This window comes from Condylura cristata, unplaced genomic scaffold, assembly GCF_000260355.1.
Source record: "Condylura cristata isolate star-nosed mole 26May11 unplaced genomic scaffold, ConCri1.0 scaffold00039, whole genome shotgun sequence".
Taxonomy (NCBI): domain Eukaryota; kingdom Metazoa; phylum Chordata; class Mammalia; order Eulipotyphla; family Talpidae; genus Condylura; species Condylura cristata.
This window is the reverse complement of record NW_004567140.1, coordinates 995,625-1,014,010: the sequence shown is the minus strand read 5'-3', so window position 1 is coordinate 1,014,010 and position 18,386 is coordinate 995,625. Positions and strand designations below refer to the sequence as shown.

The window sequence follows — 18,386 nt, the reverse complement described above, 5'->3', positions numbered from 1 at the left end:
CCTGAAAATTCAGGACAAATTCAGAGCAACATGGACACATCAGGCTTGTACCAAAAAGAGACGCATCTGCTGGGCTTTGGAGGGGTCGGGCCAGTAGAGAAGCAGTCCCACGCCAAGCAGCTGGCAGCTGGGCAGACAGCTAGGTGGGCAGCGGAGGGCATAGCAGCAGAGGCTGTGATATGGATGCTAGGTACCCCAGAACCTGCCAGGAACCCCCAAAAGATTGCGCACTCACTGATGTCCCCCTTGTCCCCCTGCAGCCTTGGAGCATGGCGAGTCCTAAGCACCCTGGAAACCCTGGATGGATGGGACCCCTAGACCAGCACCCGGCAGGGACCAAGCAGGAGGCATCAGCCATTGGCCCAGACCCCCCACTTCCAGGATCTGAAGGACACTTAGGTGGGCTTGGGGCTGGGCTTGGTCCAGAGAGAGAGGTTAGAAGACATTTGAAATGCTAATGTACACACTTCCGTGGGTGGCATGAGAGGGCAGGACAGCTCTCTCAATTCGGGGCATCATAAAGGAGACACCGAGGCAAGGACTGGGTGCAAGTCATTCCTCGGGGAGGTGGTCACGGGAGGGAAGTGGCAGGGAAGTGGGAAAGCAGGGAAGGAAAGCTGACGAAGAACAGATTACTCTGTGGGCAACTGGGTCCCAGTCCCGAGGGGGGTCCCCAAGGCCTCGCGTTGTCTGTTCCCAAAGAAAGGCTGGGCTGTTACCCACACATCAACCCGCATGGGCTGTGGGGTGCTGCAGAACCTGCAACTACAGCTGAAAACCCTTAGGGCAAGAGTCAGAGACGGGGCTTCCTTTAGAAACCGGTGGAATCTTGCAGAATTGCAAGTGCACAGGGCTGGGCGCACTGACGGCGGCTGCGAGAGTGCCATCTCCTGGCGCAAACCTCCGCCCAGACCTCAAGCCAGCTCTGCCCAGCTCTCTGCAGGGTCCTGGGGAGACAGGGTCAAAGCAGACGCGGAGCTGGCGCTCGGATTTGGTAGAGAAACGGATCTGTGAGAAACAATCTGAGATACCATGAAAATAGCTTTCGGGTCAGAGTAGGCGGCTCTTGCTGCCATGCCAAGGGGCAGCTGAAGGGACATGGAGGCTGGGTCTTGAAGGACATGTTGGACAACTGTTCCTTTGAAATAAAATGTACCTTGATCTGGGAGTGGCGGTGAGCACCTAGTCTTTCCCAGGGCCCTCAGCATGGCCCAGGGCTCCCGCGAGATGAAGAAACGCTGCTCATGTTTGGGTGGGGCGGGAGGAGGCTGCAGCTGCAAGAAAAGCTTGGAAGGTGGAGATGCGATGCGAGGGTTGGAGGAGGCCCCGCCAGGCTGAGCGTCCACTGGGCTGCGTGGCTCGGCCCAGCCGAGCATGGAGTCAGCCCGCAGGCTGTGTGACCACGCCCAGGCCAGCCCTGCCTGCCAGGCGTCTGTCAGTGGCCAGTCTGCAGGCCAGAGTGGACTTTCCCCGCCAGGCAACCACCTGGGGAGGGCTGCTTTGGGCCATCGTGGTAGGATGGACTCAGCCACTTGTTCATGGGAGATCAGTGATGCCAACTGGACTCTAAGTGAGAGGGCGGGGGAGGGGCATCACCCCCAAACCGCACTGCCTGGCCCGTCCTTACGGGGCCTGTCCTCCAGGCACCCCCAGCTCCAACTCCTGCATGACCACGCGGGAGCTGCAAGAGCACTGGCGGCGGGAGAAGTGCGGCTGGAAGCCCGTCAAGCTGCTGTTCGAGGTCGCCTCGGCCCGCATCGAGGAGAGGAAAGTCTCCAAGTTCGTGGTAAGCTGAGGTCAGGAGGTGAAGAAGGCCCTTTCACACCTCCTCAGCGCCCACGCGCCTGGCAGACCCTCAGTCGCCCCAAGAGTGACATGGGTGGTCACACAGAGCGGAACATGGGTGAAAGCAGCCAGAAAGTCAGACTTCCAGCCACGGCCGGGCCGTGAGGAGGTGCCAAGTGCCTGCCGCAGCCCCCGCCCTGAGGAGAAGCCCCGCCTGCCCCCACTGTCCGGCAGGTGGCCCCAGTGACCTTCCTTCGCCATTTCGGCCATGTCCCTCTACCATTTATGTTACCATTAACCTAACTTTTTTCTTTCAATTGAATCACTTTTTGTTTTCAATTGAATCATTTTGTAAAGACACTTAGCGTAGTTCCTCTGGAGGGGGATGGTTAAATGGCAAACCAGGATCGCCAGGCATAGAGACAAGTCATTCCAGACACAAGGAAAGCTGGGCCAGTCAGGGAGTGCTGGGCTATGCCGCGTTGGGAGAGCTCTGAGCGCAGGGTTGCCCGCAGGAGCGGGGAGGACTCTGGAGAGCCAGGCTCAGCCCTGCCCCCCCTCGGCTGGGATGGGGTCATGGCCAAGCAGCTCCACCGCAGACCCGCTGCGGTGGCCGAGACAGCTGCTGTCCCGGGGCTGGTTTTCAGGGATGGGGAAAGGGAAGCTCAGAGAGGTTGAATGATCTACCCAAGACCACACAGCTAGAATGGGGGGGGGGGCGGAAATACAACCCAGGCAGCCTGTGGCCTGCAGTAGTATTTGCTCAAAAGCGAATTGAAAACAATACTTTTCTTATTGTAACATCCCTGCCAGTAAACCCCGCAAAGCGTCTCCCACGTGCCCCACACTGCAAAACACAGTTCATCCGAGACTCGGGGAGCGGCCAGCTCCCCTGCCAGGCCCCTTCCTCCCCCGGGCACCCTCTTGTCACTGGGATTGTTACTCTCAGGTTCGCACTTGTCAGGATTCGCCTCTGTAGCTCAGCCTGGGCCCAAGGCGATTTAAAACTGAACTGCATCTAATGATCCCCCATTTTCGGAGAATGCGTTAAGTCAGGATCATTATTTTTACTTGCCGGCTCCCCTGACAGCCGGACCCCTCGGTTAGGAAGTAGTCCAAGGCGCGCTCTCTCTCCCCGCCGCAGATGTACCAGATCGTAGTCGTCCAGACGGGGAGTTTTGACAGCAACAAAGCCGTCCTGGAACGGCGCTACTCAGACTTCGAGAAGCTCCAGAAAAACCTCCTCAAGGCGTTCAGGGAAGAGATCGAAGACATCTCCTTCCCCAAGAAGCGCCTGCTGGGGAACTTCTCGGAGGAGATGATGCGCGAGCGCAGGCTGGCCTTCCAGGAGTACCTCAGCCTGCTCTACCCCATCCGCTGCGTGCGCCGCTCGCGCGAGTTCATCGACTTCCTCACGCGGCCCGAGCTGCGCGAGGCCTTCGGGTGCCTGCGCGCAGGCCGCTACGTGGAGGCCCTGGGCATCCTGGTGCACGTGGTGCCGCTGCAGGAGAAACTGACCCCGCACTGCCCCACCACGCGGGTGCCAGCGCTCTGTGCCATGCTGGTGTGCCACCGCGACCTCGAGCGCCCGCGCGAGGCCTTTGCGGCTGGGGAGAGGGCGCTGCAGCACCTGCAGGCCCGGGAGGGCCACCGCTACTACGCGCCCCTGCTGGAGGCCATGGTCCGCCTGGCCTACGCGCTGGGCAAGGACTTTGTATCCCTGCAGGAGCGGCTGGAGGAGAGCCAGCTCCGCAGGCCCAGCCCGCGGGCCTTCACCCTGAAGGAACTCACCGTACGGGAATACCTGTACTGAGGCTGCGCGCCCAGCCACTGGGCACTCGGGGTCACTCTCGCCGCCATTTTCAGGGGGAGGAGCACTTTCTGCTCTGACCTGCTGGGTGACTTTGGACACGACCTTGCCGTCCTCACTCCCCATCTGGCTCCCTGAGCCCTTGGAAGCTTCGGCTCGTGTCCCCTTGACGCCAGAGGGTTTCAGCTCAAAGCCACAAACCCAGCTGCAGGAACCGCGGGGAACAATGCCCACGTCCCTGGCGGCAGCTGGAGGAAAGGTCCGCATTGCACACCAGACAAAGATGGCCCATCACAGGGCTGAGAACTCAGCTCTTCTCTCTCTGCTCCTCCACCTCAGTGTCGCTTGCAAACACTGGCGCCCAGGTCCTAAGTATTTCGACTCTTTCCTGTCAGCGTAAAGACCCAGCTCAATAAAACAGAAGCTCACCTGCTCAACTCACGAGCAGCCTTCGCCCCCACTCCCCCCCCCCATGGTATGTGTGACGCTTTAGGGGTGGGTACAGGCTGGGCTAGCAGCAATCCTGCGGTCAGAGTCCGTGACACAAGCATCTCTAGCAGGAGAAGCTGCCAGCATTTCCCTGGTTAGGATGATACAACTCACAGCGCAGGGGTGGGCATGTATCTATAAGGCCCTGTCCCTTGAGTGGCCTCCGCTGTTGTATAGGCACAGCCCTTAAAGGAGGTGGGAGAAGACACCCAGCCTCTAGGTGGAAGGGCAAGTGCTCACAACTTCCCCATTTGAGGGACAATGTTCTTGGGAACGGTCTGGCTATTGGGACACCCTTGACAGAAGTCTGCTGTCAGGAAGGAACACCAAGGGCCCAGGATGAAGGGGAGTCTGCACCCATCTGAGCTCAACACAGGGCCCAGAGCTGAGGGTTCTGGCTGGCTCTGGCCCCAAACGTGATGGAGGCTGGACATCCCAAAACATCCGAATGAGCCCAGAAGGATGGGCTAAAGAGACTGGAGTTTGGAAACGTTGCTATGAGGAACATTATTCTGTGTAGACTCGCCAACGCCATGACGGAGGTGGGAGGGGCACCCGCAAATGGCCCCAGCGCCGTGTGGCCGCATTTGTGGCGGCCCAGGCTCTGTCCAGGGGTTACCATGACTGACGCCTCGGGACAAAGAAAGGCTTCGAGTGTCTCCATTTGCTCCAGAAGGACACTTCAAGGGGGAGATGATGGGCTCCTTGGAAATCTGGGCACACAGAAAGCCTAGGTGTTAAATGGAAAAATAAAAGGGCTGTGAGTCTATTTCTGTGAAGATCATACTGACTTTACGAGTTGTTTCAGACAATGTTAAGTGCTGTAGACTCTGATCTGTACCAAGTAATCACTAAGAAAGAAAAATGTCCCAACATAGTAATAGGAAATTCTGACACACAGAACAAAGACTGTGAGTGCAGTTAGTCTCCTAATCTGGGGGTCACATGGTGGAACAGTCCTGCCCAGGAAAGCGGGAGCCTTCCATGAATGAAATCTGGTACTGGGTGAGGGGTCGGGAGTCGCCTCCTAGAATTTGAGGGGCAGTCTGGGACCCACCTGGATTTGGGGTCCAAATACACAATGGCATGGTCCAAGAGAGCTCCAGCAGAGAGTCATGTCCAAGTAGCCTCAGATGTGCTGTTTCAGGCAGCACCCAGGGCTGCAGGTGCAGGTTGTCTCGGCTACTAGACGGTGGGAGACGCCACAGAGCACACAGAGGCTCCATGTGGGGACTGTGCATCTCCAAATCACACAGATGGGGGAAGTGTGTGATGACTAGAGGGGGCAAAGAAAAGCCTAGATGGAGTGGAAGTGATCTATGCAGGCACGTGGAGGGGGTCCCGACTAACATCCCAAAGCTGTCCTGGCTGCCCAGCTCATGCAAGGGGAATGGACTCAGTTCCAGAGAAGGGACAGCCACAGGACTCCTTTGCTGGGGACACTCACTGCTGCCCTCCCGGTTTGATGCCCTGGGCCTCTGGGTCCAGGGTGTCTCTTCTGGAGATGCACACCGTGTCGTCATCCACTGCCCACGCCTGGTGCCCTGGATGACCCATGATGGTCATCTCTTCCCAGCCACTCCCATTTGCTACCCAAGTCAGAGAGCTACTCATTTCTTGGGTTCCTAGAACAAGGCCTTCAATCCCTGAGCCCCCCTTCTCCAGCGAATTTGCCTTGAGGCCCACGATGACCCCACTCAGTACCTCATTTCCCGGCTTGCCTTGCCCCCTCCCATCCCACCAATATTGCTGTTTCCAGGGAACTTTGGGGCAGTGGCAGCTGGAACTGGACCCTCCTCTCCTGGTGTCTCAGAAGCTGAGCCCACAGGAGAGAGGATAGTGCCTGCCCTCGGTGCTCAGGCTAGGCCCACAGCCAGCACAGCAGCATCCCCGACGCCTGTCAGAAAGGTAGAATTCTAGGCCTTACCCCAGGCCTCGGGGCTCTGCATTTCAGGAGTCAGAATCCCAGCTGCACTTTCTTAAGAGTCCCTCCTCTCCAGTGGTATCTATGTCCCCATTCTCCCTGGTATCCAGGTGATACCAACTGGTTAGAGTTTGAGAAGCTCTGTGTTGACTCTCAAGTTGCTCCGAGGAAAATCACCAGAGCCTGGCCAGTCTGACCAGGCCCCTCCCCTCCCCGGCTTCACCATGTCTGAGGAGCTCACAGAGCAAAAGCGAACCAGGGATAGAAGGGTCTCCCCAACAGATGATCAGGGAAGGCTTCTTGGAGGAGGCATTTGTGGAAGCCAAGGAGGCAGCCTCCACAGTGTGTGGGAGGGATCAGGGAGGCATAATTTAGTCTAAGGAAAGACAGGTGCACAACCCTGAGGCATGAACCCCCTGCATGCCTGGGACTCAGAAAAGGGGCAGACCCAGATCTCTTCCCGGAGTGGCAACCTGGCTGTGCCCACTGGGAGGAAGGGCCCCAGGGGCCGTTCCCATCTCCACTAAATGATTCGTGCAAAATGAAGAAATTGGGGAGCTTGCATTTAGGCCTGATGGGCTTTCTCATCCCAAGGGACAGAAAGCTGGGTTCATTTGACAAAGGAGGAGATGATTCTCTGAGGGAACAGCCCAGTTTAAACCACACCGGAGCCAGAGGCTCAAACCTTGTCTTCCGGTCTCTCTTCTCCACTTTCACTTTCTCTTCCTTCTACCTTCTCCTGCTCTGTCTTTTCTCTCCCTGTGGTGACAAGATGGCTGTGACAGTATCAGCTCAGGTCCTGGGCAACCCCAGAGGACTCCCCAAAAGGGTTTTTGTGAAGCCTTCACCTGTGGCTCATGTTAGAAGCACAAAGATGACCTCCCTGGGAGGCCCATCATGCAGCAACAGAAATAGTTCTTAACATAATGTTGACAATCTGCTTTTTTTTTTTTTTTTTAAGATTTATTTATTTATTCACACAGAACTGGGGTACAGGCCAGAGGCTCAGGGGCGGTGAGAGGCTTCACCAGAGACAGAGTGGGGAGCAGAACAGGCAGATCAACGAAGTACACTGCTGAGGGGAGCAGCGGGCGGGCCAGGAGAGGTCTGGCTCGCCATGTGGTCTCCTCCGGGGCAGGCGGCAGGCGGGAATCGAACTCATGCGGAAGTGGCCTCAGATTCTCAGTGCTGTGCTTTAACCCGCTGCGCCACCAGGGAGGGCCAACAATCTGCTTTTTAAACTTAATAGACTCTACATTTTAAGAGAGATTAAGGTTCGTAGGAAAATTGAGCGGAAGACACAGGGATTTCCCCCCAAATGTGCACTTCAGATGAACCTCCACTGACACATCATCAGCCCATACATGCCATCGGGGTTCATCCTGGGTGTTGCGTGTTCTATGGGTCGAGGCAAAGTTAGCCACATAGGGTATCACACCCAGTAGGATAAAACTAAAGTATGTTTAGAATAGAATCACTTTATACCTATGACAGGGCACCCCCCTGGAACGGATCATATTCTTCCAGAGTTTCTAATAGTTTCATTGTATTCTGATGTGTGTGGCATCGCTGTTTTAACCATCTTGTTGCAAAGTTTCCTGATTGCAGGATACTACAGCAAAAGTCTTGTTATAACCTGTGCACTCTGAGTGCAATTTCTGACAGCGAGTTCTGAATCATAAACACGACCATGAATTCTATAACACGACTTACTTTCTTCCTCTCCAGAAAGGCTGCACTAAGTCATTCCTGCACCAGCTGAGTGTAAGAGAGCCTTCCTTGAGGCAGGATGCTAGTATTTTTAAACTGCTTCCCAATGTGATAGCTGAAAAGTGGGAGGCATGATTTAATGTTCATTTATTTATTCCTGGTGAGTATGAACATTTTCCATTGGCTTACTGGTGATTTTTATAGCGCTTAAGTTAATAAAAATGTCGGAGCTCAGGTCTAATGTCGCCCTAAAAGTCAGCCAGCAGATGGCGCTCCCACACTGGCGGCCCTGAGGCTTCGCGCCTGGGCTGCAGCACTGGAATGAAATTGGAGAGAAAGGCGCATTTCTCTAAAAAGAAAAGGAAAAAAAGACTGAAAGTTCGAGAAGACTTGAAATAACGCTAGAAGAAAGAGCTTCCTGGCAAAAACAGATGGTTCACTGCCTCCTTAGCCGCCCCCTTCCCCGGGGTTGGCTGGGGTCCCTGGGCAACCCCCACTTGAGGTTCAGGACCTTACTTGTTGATTTCTGCTCCCCCAGCCTCTTCACAGCCCCGAGGCCCCAAGGCGCAGAAGGAGGCCTCTCTGCAGCTGCCCCTTGTACCTCCTCAGACAGATCAGAAGTCCAAGGAATTGCATCTCTGAACAAAAGAGGGGGCATAGAAAAAAATGACAAACCATGGGAAGGGCTGCAGGAATGGGCTGGATGGTTAAGTGACTGTCCCCTCAATATGGGGGGGACAGACCTTCCCTCCAATGCGGGGGGTTGCCCGTGGGACCCCTCCCCTCTTTCAGGCCCTACCAGTCCTCCCCAGATCCACCTTTCCAAAAGCAGGGTGCTGCTGAGGGTGTGTCACTTCCCTCTGCCTCCTGAAGTGGAAGAGGGGCTTACACATCTTGACTTCTTTTCACCAGCTGATTTCCAGGATCTGTCCAGAGACTGCTGGTTAACTGTGGGGTGAATAAGTCAAAGCAAGGAAGGAAGAGGGAGAGAGAAAGTGGGAAGAAAAAGAAAGAAATCGACCATGCTTGTTAGAGTATAAATTGGTACAACCACTAAGGAAAACCATTTGGCACCATCGACCCAAGCCGCACATAAACCGTGCGGTAAGGGCCAAACCCCCCGCCCTCTGGAAGAAATACTCTCATATGCAGTTAGGGAGCCATTCACCAACAGACAGGACTAGAACTCGAGAGCAGGACCACTCCCAATAATATCCCCCAACTGGAAACCACCCAAATATCCATCAGCAGTGAAACAGACATATGAATCATGGTATATTTCTGTGTGGGATTATGCAGCCACAAAACAAACTCACTTCTGCACTGCGAAGTGCTCGACTCCCGTAAGCTGAGCTGAGTGAAAGAAGCCAGATGCTGGAGTCGGCCTGCGTGATCCCACTGAAGGAACACAAGATGAGGAGCGGTTCGCCGTTGCTTACTTAGATGGCAGGACTCCTAGAATAGAACAACAGCCAGGGTTGCTGTGAGGGCTGGGAGAGAGGCTATTACTTCTAATGCTGAGAGGGGCTTTGAGGGGGGCAGTGAGGCCGCCAGGGCAAAGTCGGTCTGGGTTTTGCTCTTTGGGGATTGTTGCAAGGATATTGCTTTGTAATAATTTCTTAAGCTGAACACTTACATTTTATGCATTTTTCTCTCGGTTCTACTTCAAAGGGAAAGTATTTTTTTTAAAGCATGACTGGACGCAGTAGATAGTGGGGAAAGAAGGAGGCCAAACCTCAACCTCGGTCCCCTGGTCCCTGTAGACATCCCTGGGGCAGGGAGGCTTCAAGGCGTGATGGGAAGAAGGGGGGAGAGAAGTTCGGGGATCTCCCGGGGGTTCTCCCCGACCCAGGATCAGACCTGATACTCTCACTTGTTGCAAGCCAGGTGCACACCTGCAAGATAAGCACCATAATAAGCCCCCGCAAACCGGCTCATCAGGTGGGCCTATCCCAGATTGGGGGGTGCAGCACACCCAGGGACCACACCCATAAGCTACCTGAACCCTAGAGTGAGACGTCAGTTCCGTTTCTCTCCTGAATGTGGCCAAGAGGACAGCTCCCGACACTTCCCTCTCCCTTGCCAATGGCGGCTTTTAACCACGGAGCTGGTGTCTGCTTCCTTTTGCGGTGGGCCGCAGTACCCAGCTAGACCGTAGTGATGGGCTGCATTTTGCCGCATTTATGGTGATGGTTATTTTCTCAATATGGACCTGACACTATTTTTGTATTGTTTGTTTGCTGGTATAGTGGTGACATAAATCTAAATGCTAATTTAAATGTATTTAAGTAGGGAAGGCGCAATCTTTATAATGATGGTGGCAAGAACTGTGGAGGTCCCCAACGAAAGTGGGGAGGGGAATTCTGGACCCTGGTTGGAGCCCTGACATGGCATTAGACACAGGCCAGCGTGACGCCTAGGACTGGACTCCCAGCCCAGAGCTCTCCTCAGCCTTAACCTCTATGCTGCCTGAGGAAGCAAAACAAAGGCTGAGCTTTCCTCCCAGGCACCCCCCTCACACATCCTTGGGGACTCCCCTCCATCCCTACCCCTTCTCTCCCTCTCCCTGCCCCGCCTCAGGGTTCCTTGGGCCCTTTAAAAGCCCATGTTGCGTGCAGTCCTCCGAAATAATACCTAGACAAGCAAACCTGGAGACGAAATCATGTTCTGCTTTGAAAACCTGCCACCGACGCCTTTCCCACCTTCTGCTCAGCAAATCTTCGCAGGCGCTGTTTTAAATACTCTTTCTCCTTTTGCTATGATCAAAGGACTTGCTTGTTCCACTGATAGGTGACAAAAGATGTCAGAAGCTAATGAAAGGATGTGGTCTCTGCTGCCTTCCTTTCTCCTGGAGGAAGGGGAGGCCCCTGGCAGCTTGGACTGGGTGGCCTTTAGGATTTGGGGTTGAGGTGGGTTAAGAGATAAGGGCAGGGGCTTGTGGCAAGGTGGGACCAGCCACTGACCAGAGTGGGACATCCCAGCATGCACTTCCCCTTCCCCATTCCGTAAGAGTGTTGCAGTTTTGCTGTGGGGAAGCTCCTTCCTCCTCCCTCCTGTGGTTCAGGAGGTTGACTCCAGCCCCAGCCGCTGGCTGGGTGTGTGACTCAGACCTGGCCCTGTGAGACTTGTTTTCTCCTGGCCCATGACTGGATCCAGGTGGGCACAAGAGCCTGTTAGAACTTTGGTGTGACTCAGGATAGGGAGAGAGAACAGCACCTCCAGCTGCTCTCAGCTGGGTACAGATGCAACCCTAGAGTCAGCACAGGTACTAAGCGAATGGGACCTCAAGTGGAGGGGACAGACAGACTGAGGCCTGATCTTTAGTGTCTGGGTCACGCCACCTGAATATGGAGGCAATAAACCCTCTTTCCCGCTTACTCTGTTGGGGTGTGGTTTTTATCTCATGGTGACAGAAGACATTTCATGACCATCTCATGACACTTGAGCATGTGTGTTCAAGCACTTCACTCCATGCCATGCTCCCTCTCTCCATTCACAACATTTCTAGGCAGGGTTTCAGGCCCTTCCAGGCTCATCCATCAGACACCAACTTAGGAGGGTCTTCATTAGCGTCACAAGTTCAGAGTGACTTGCTCAAGAGAGTTCCTGGGATGGATCACACCTCTTACCTCTGAGTTGTCTCTGCCTGGACAACTGCCCACCCAAGAGACAGCCCAGAGGATGTCCCTAGTCCCTTGCCCCTTGTCCCAAGGAACATCTGCTATTCCTACTCTCATCTTACCTGGACACTTAGCTCTTCTCTGGACTTAACCCCACACCTTGCAGCTAGAAGACAGAGCAGTGGCTGGCATCATGATTGTATTCCTGGATCCAGCCATGCCTGAAGGCCTGGTACTTAGCACTTAAATCTCTCAAGAGTCAATAAATTCTGTTAAGCTTAGGCCAGTTTGAGTTGGGATTCTGTCCTTACAATCCAAAGAATCCCAGTTACATAACTGCTTTCAGATCTCTGAGAGGCTGTGTGCCATGAGAAAAATAGAACAGCCTCATGCACTCGACCCCAAAGGTCAGAAAGCAGACCAATCCTAGGAAGCCCAGGCATCCCGTGGATCTCTGCCATCACCCTGGCCACTTAGCGCTCCTGGACATGGGGAAGTCTGGCCGCTCGGCCACGCTGTACTGTCCAGATGCACAGGATGAGCATGAGCACCAGAGCAAGCTGCCTTGGGCGGGGCTGGTCCTCCAAGACAGGCTAGAGGTGACCAGTTAAAGATGCAAATTCTCAGCACCCCTGCGGAGCGCCCTAAGTCTGATGTGAGGTACAGGGCAGGCGGTCTGTGTTATAACAAACCCTCCAGGTGGGTGTGACACGAATAAAGCCTGAGCACCACTGATTCAGACATTTACATAAATTAAGTCTGCCCGGCAAGGAGGACTCACTACTGAGAAGAGACTTGGGGAGCCCAGGACTAATTATTGAGGTCTCCTGTTCATAGCCTCCGGGGGCCCTCAACACCTAAAGGCCTCTGCAGCAAGCAAGGTGGCAGGACAAGGGGTGGCCACCCTGGGCCTTCAAGCCCACCAGCCACCCTGGGCCTCCAGCCACTTGCCTTGGCCTCCTCTTGAGCACTGTCCTGCACTGGCAGCATCCGGCCATGCTGGCAGCATCTGGGGGTTGGGGGGGCAGGGATGTGAGTGGTGAAGGACTGACCAGCTGACCATCTGGCACCACTACATAGGATGGGACGCCCCACGGGTCCCTGACCATAGCTAGCTCCCCACCCCACCCCCATCCCCAACTCCAGCTCAGCACTGCCCCACAGTGGTGGCAGCATAAGGCAGGTGACTTGGCAGTGACAGACTTGACGTTTCAGCAGCTCACTGTGTCACACCTTCCTTTCTTGTTCTCACCACTTCTAGAGCCATTCAGGAAACCTCCCAGGGCCGCCCAGTTCCATGCAGTGTCTTAGCAAACAGGCTGCTCCTGAGCCCTGCTATCTCCAAAGAAAGTTCTAGGGGCAGAGAGCACTGGGGTCTAGGCTTTGCAGGACCCCACTGGGTCACTTCCATGTGTGGCCCAGTAGGCAAAACTGGCTTCAGAGCTGCAGGCCTGGCACACGCAGGAGCACGTGGCGAGTTTGCACCCGTGGGGCTTCTGCTCTCTGCCTGTGGGACCTCCTGGCTGCAGCCAACTCCATCACGTCCTTAGGGGTCACTCGTTTCCCAAACACTGGCTGAGGACAGCCAGCACATGCACAGCATTTACCACAGACAGCACGACGTGGTCCTGAACACGGAGCTCGTGGGCTGGGGGTGGGAGACCAGCGGGCCTCATCAAGCGCTCTGGTCCCCTGTGCCTGCCCCATTACTGCATCTTCCTGGATCCCCGAATAAGTGTACTCAGCTCTTGAGCCCTTGAAGGAGCCTCATTTTTCTCATCTGTGCGCTGGGGATAATAGGAGATAAGCAGGCTCTCGATAATCGTGAGAAAAGTGGTGCAGCCTCTTCTGCCCTGGAGGGAACCCCTGCAGAGTTTTCCTCAGCCTTCAAAAGTTTCTCTGGGAAGGAGGGTTCTGAGAGCCCCCCACTGGCCACAGCCAAGGTTGGCCAGACCTTGGCTGAGCCCGGAGTCAGACTGGTCCCCCTAAAACAACTTGAAGCATCCCAGAAGCGGGTCCTGGCTCCGGTCATCCCAGGGGGCTCGGGAAGCTCTCCTGCCGCCCAGGACACAGACAGAGCCGGCTCCGAACCTCACCCCCCACTGCCGGCCCTCCAGACTCAGATGTGGCTGCAAGCTCACCACAGGGGCCAGCAAGGCCACCCCACCGCCATTAGAAACCTGATCTCGAGTCCCTGATTAAAACCAGGAGGGGGTTTTAATCAGCGGGGCCATATGCTAGTTAACTGAAGATGAAAGAACAAATGATAAGCATCATCTCGGAAAGGATGTCGTTAAAGGAATCGCAGAGCAGCGAGTGGCATCTTTTATCGTCACGGCAGCCCCTCGCCATGCTCTCGTTAGGGGCAGGGAGGCGCCTCTGGGCCGTCTTCATTATGCGGCGCTCACCGTGGCATTGTGTTTGGCCACGGCTCGCGAGCTCGTGCCACGCTGAACTTCTAAATATGCAATTAATGCCTATTAATTATAGTTTTCAAATCAGCAAAATGAGCCTTCATTAACTTAATCACCTCTTCTATTTTATCAGGAAATTGTACTCTCTGTTCATAATCCCTACATCTGAAACTACCCGTTGGCGGGCGGCATGTGATGCTGACGGCCCGTTCACGGGAAGGTCTGCACGGCCTCTGGCCTCTCCCTCAGCCCCATGTTGAAGCCACCAAGAGCCTCCAGAGATTCCACAGGGGCCTTGGGGAGGCGTGGGTCCAGGGGACAGGGTGTGAGGGAGGCTGGTGCCAGGTGCCTGGTGAGCCTGGCCCCAGGTCAGACGGCACTGAAGCTAAAGCAGTGCGGGAGGGGTGAGGCGGAGCGGACACAGGTCACTGCCTCCCCCTCCTGGGCCCTCCCGGGCAGCCCACTCCTCACGGCCAACAGCGGAAGTCCTCCTCCCAGCTCGCGCCAGCCAGCCCTGCTGGTGCAGCCCCCGGTGCGGGGCTGGGATCCCCGAGATCAGGGAGAATAGTTTCCTCAAGACTGGGAACAGCGAAGCTGGGTGCTTCTAGCTCCCCAAGGGTCAAACCTGAGTTTGCATTGTGGACCAATGCCACCTCATCCCCTCTCCCAATGCCACCTCATCCCCTCTCCCCTTTTATTGTGGGGTGTTCTCTACCCCCATTGCCTTTGGGCTTGGTCCTGGGGCTTGCCTTGATCAATGGGACTGATGGGAGCAGGTGTTCAAGCCAGCAGAACGGACATGACAGAGAAGGTGCCTCTCGAGTCATGGAGGATGCGGTGGGCAGCACTCGGCCTGAAGGGCGCTGGGTATTGTGAAATTTGGTGTGGCCCGGGAGCCTCTGACTGCTGCCTCGCAGCCTGTGTGGGCTGGTGAGTCTGTTGAGACTCTGCTAAGGCCCTCGAACAGCTTTCCATAAAAGCAGAGCCCCCCAATCCCACCCCACCACCAAAGCTGACTCCAACTTTGTTGCCACAGTCTTAGTGTAAGTGCTGTCAACCCCTCCCATGTATGCTTGACAGCATGTCCACAGCCAAGCAGAAAGACAGGCAGCTGTGATATGGGACATGCAGGCTGCTCAGGGGACACCTGCCCCGGCCTTGGGGGCCAGGGAGGCCCTGCTGGGGGAGCCAGGCCTGAAGCAGGGCAGGTGCACAGACCCACGGCCACCTGCAGTCTCGGCTGTGGCCCAGGACAGACCAGCACACAGGCTCACCTGCCCAGAATCAGATCCTGGGCCATCTCACCTCCTTGCAAATTCGCAGGGCCTCCTCCAGCCCTGCAGGAGCTGCTCGCAAACACTCAGCCTGGATCTGGGGATGTGTCAAACCATGCCAAGCATCCCTGAGACAGTGCTGGGACCGGGAACTCATGCTCCAGCCTCTTGCACACCCCAGAGCTCCCCACCCCCAGTGGCGGCCTTGTTCTCTCAGGCTGTGTCTGCTGGTTAGCTCCCTGTCACTCCCTACTTTATGGTTCTTCCTGCCTAGTTCCACCTGCACACCATTACCTGCCACCTCCCCCACACCACTCCCACTTACCTCAGACTCCACCTTGCCTAACATCAGGCTGGCTCAGGAGCAGGCTTTGAAGGGGAGAGCAACATGGGGGTCAGAAGGGAGTGCAGAGGCCCTGTTGGTCCAGGACAGGCCGAGCACAGTGTGGTAAGGCAGAGAGGGATGCTGGGAGGTGACAGGAGGAGGCAGGGACAGGATGACAGGGAGTGGGCAGGGGCAGCTCACCCAGGGACTGAGGGTCCTGAGGGCACTGGGTTACTATTGTGGCCTCAAAGTGCATGATCAGAATGTGGTTCAGAAAAGTGACTGTCTTCAGTGTGGGGATAGACAGCAAGGAGAAAGGCTGGACAGGAGACAGCCTGGTCAGGAGACAGCTGTCAGTCTGTCCACCAGCAGGGTCTGTCTGGTAGCAGTGAAGTCCCTTTAGGATGTAGAACCAAAAGGTCTGGGTGGTTGGGTAAGGCATGAGCGGGGCAGGGAGCCAAGGGCGATGCCAGTTTCTGGCTTGAGCTATCTGGTGAGCTGTCGTGCCCCTTCCTGAACCTGGAACAAGTTTGGGACAGAATACAGAGCTTGTCTGGGAGCAGGTAGTTGATAGCATGTAGTCCCGGTCAGCCTAGACATGGCCATGGAGGCCAGGGCCCCAGATGACCGCTCAGGAAGTAAGTCCATGAGAACACAGCTAGGACTGAGATCCAAGAAATGCCACCACTTGAAAGTATCTAATTTTGTATTATTTACTGATTAACAGGAAGTTGCAAAGATAATAGAAATAGGGGAAGGTGCTCTTCTTCAATGTTGCAATTTTTTTTTTAAAAGATTTATTTATTTGTGCATACAGAACTGGGGTACAGGCCAGAGGCTCAGGGGAGGCGAGAGGCTTCACCAGAGACAGAGTGGGGAGCAGAACAGGCAGATTAACGAAGTACACTGCTGAGGGGAGCAGCGGGCGGGTCAGGAGAGGTCTGCCGCGCCATGTGGTCACCTTCAGGGCAGGCGGGGATCGAACTCATGCGGAAGCCGCTCTAGATTCTCAGTGCTGTGCTCTAACCCGCTGCGCCACCAGGGAGGGCCCCAATGTTGCAATTTTTAAAGGAAGGATAACAGGCAAAGCTAATTGTTAAAGTGACCAGAGAAGCTGAAGAAAATATGACCAAGCTGGATGTCCGACAAGCAGTTTAGTTTAGGAAAGCAGGATTTAGTTTCACTGGAGCAAAGAGAGGTTTAAGCCGTGAGAAGAGGACTTCTTCCTCACTTAGTCATCCCAGTCTGGAATAGAAGACCTGTTCCTCTTAACTCCCGGTGGTAGGCTCCTTCCTGCCACTCCACTCTAGGGTCCTCTATGGACAAAATAGTGGCCAGAATGCTAGCCATCACATCTGTCTTCCAGGGATGGAGAAGGAAAGGGTCAACGGGCAGAAATGAGTCATCAAATAAGGAAAGTCCCAGGAGCCGCCAGGTGACAGGTCCTCTGGATCGGAGTTAAGACACAAAACTTAGTGGCAAAGGAGTCTGAGAACTGTAGTGATTACTCTTGAAAGTCATAATCAGAACTCAGAAACATGGAAGCACCCAAGGGGAAGGGGAAATCATGTATACGGAACAGCCAGCAACCTACAGAGCCCTCACCCCCGAGGGTCAGGCCTGCCCTTAAGGCCACACTCCTCCGGGAGACAGTCTGATTTATTTACTTATTTATTTATTTTAAAGATTTATTTATTATTCCTACAGAACTGGGGTACAGGCCAGAGATGTGGAGGGTGATAGGCTTCACCAGAGACAGAGTGGGGAGCAGAACAGGAAGATTGACTTAGTACACTGCTGAGGGGAGCAGCGGGCGGGTCAGGAGAGGTCTGCTGCGCCATGTCGTCACCTCTGGGGCAGGCGGGGATCGAACTCATGCGGAAGTGACTTTAGCTTCTTAGTGCTGTGCTTTAACCCGCTGCGCCACCAGGGAGGGCCATTCTGATTCATTTTTTTGTTTCCTCTATTCCTTATTTTTTATTTTTAGCCTCCACCAAGCCATGCATGCTCACACCCCACCCACTTACCTCCCAACTCCTCTCCACTCTTTCCCCTATTTGCTCTGGTAACCAGTATCTTCTTTTGTGCCTAATTCAAATTTTTGTTTTTTCTATTGTTTGCATGGATTGTTTTGGGTAAAGATGAGTGAGACCATCATCACTTTTTGACTGACTTCATTTAACATAATCACCTCCAGTTTCCTCCATTTTGTGTCAAATACCACTGCTTTTTCTTCACGGCTGCATAATATTCCACCAAATGCTGTTCCCAGGTGTCTCTGTTCATTCATCTGCTAAAGGGCAACTGTGTTGGTTCCATGATTTGGCAAATGTAAACTGTGCTGCTGTTACATTTGTGTGGGAAGATCTTTGAATGTAAATTTTTCATATTATTTAGATAGACACCTAGTTGTATTGCTGGGCAAATGGGAATTCCATTTTTATTTTCCTGAGACATTTCTATAGCACTTCCACTGGGGCCGTATCAGCTCGCATTTCCACCAACAGTGAATGAGAGCTCTTTTTTCACCAAAAATTCACCAACATTTGCTAATTCTGGTCTCTCTTTTTTTTTTTAAATATACAGACCATTCCCACAGGGGTGAGGTGGTATCTCTGTGTGATTTTCATTTGCATTTCTCTGCTCATGAGTGATAAGTGATGTTGAACATTTTTCATATGTCTATGGGCCTTCTGAATTTCTTTAGAGAAGTGTCCACTGGGGTCCTTTGTCCATTTTTTAATTGGGTCATTTGTTTCTTTGTTGTTGGATTGTGTGAGTACTTTGCCCATTTTGGAGATTAACCCCTAATCAGATATATGCATCTTAGTAAATATTAGTTCCTATTCTGTAGGTTGTTTTTTATGTGTGGCGGTTGCTTTTGAGATGCACACTGTTAAGTGTGATATAGTCCCATTTGTTCAGTTCTGCTTTTGTTTCTCTTGCTGCTGGGGAGGAGAAGGTGTCCTGATTTCCACCAGCCTCCAGGCTCCTGGGGCCCCTCAAAGCTTGGCGGGAGTATGGATGTCTCGACT

General features: G+C 54.3%; 1 protein-coding gene across 1 annotated transcript; it reads left to right on the top strand.

Moving 5' to 3' along the window:
- Nucleotides 1-269: 269 nt before the first annotated feature.
- On the top strand, nt 270-3,598 carry SNX20 (sorting nexin 20). Its single transcript, XM_004693530.1, has 3 exons — nt 270-399; nt 1,644-1,786; nt 2,930-3,598. Exons 1-3 carry the CDS (start codon nt 270-272, stop codon nt 3,596-3,598), a joined length of 942 nt encoding a protein of 313 aa, XP_004693587.1.
- The last annotated feature ends 14,788 nt before the right edge of the window (nt 3,599-18,386 follow it).

What these genes read in the sequence shown, in the direction of transcription:
- SNX20 (XM_004693530.1), top strand. Translation starts at nt 270, where the DNA reads ATGGCGAGTCCTAAGCACCCTGGAAACCCTGGATGGATGGGACCCCTA. An exon ending in AGGATCTGAAGGACACTTAG is followed by an intron (nt 400 to 1,643) that starts GTGGGCTTGGGG and finishes CCTGTCCTCCAG; the next exon opens with GCACCCCCAGCTCCAACTCC. An exon ending in GGAAAGTCTCCAAGTTCGTG is followed by an intron (nt 1,787 to 2,929) that starts GTAAGCTGAGGT and finishes TCCCCGCCGCAG; the next exon opens with ATGTACCAGATCGTAGTCGT.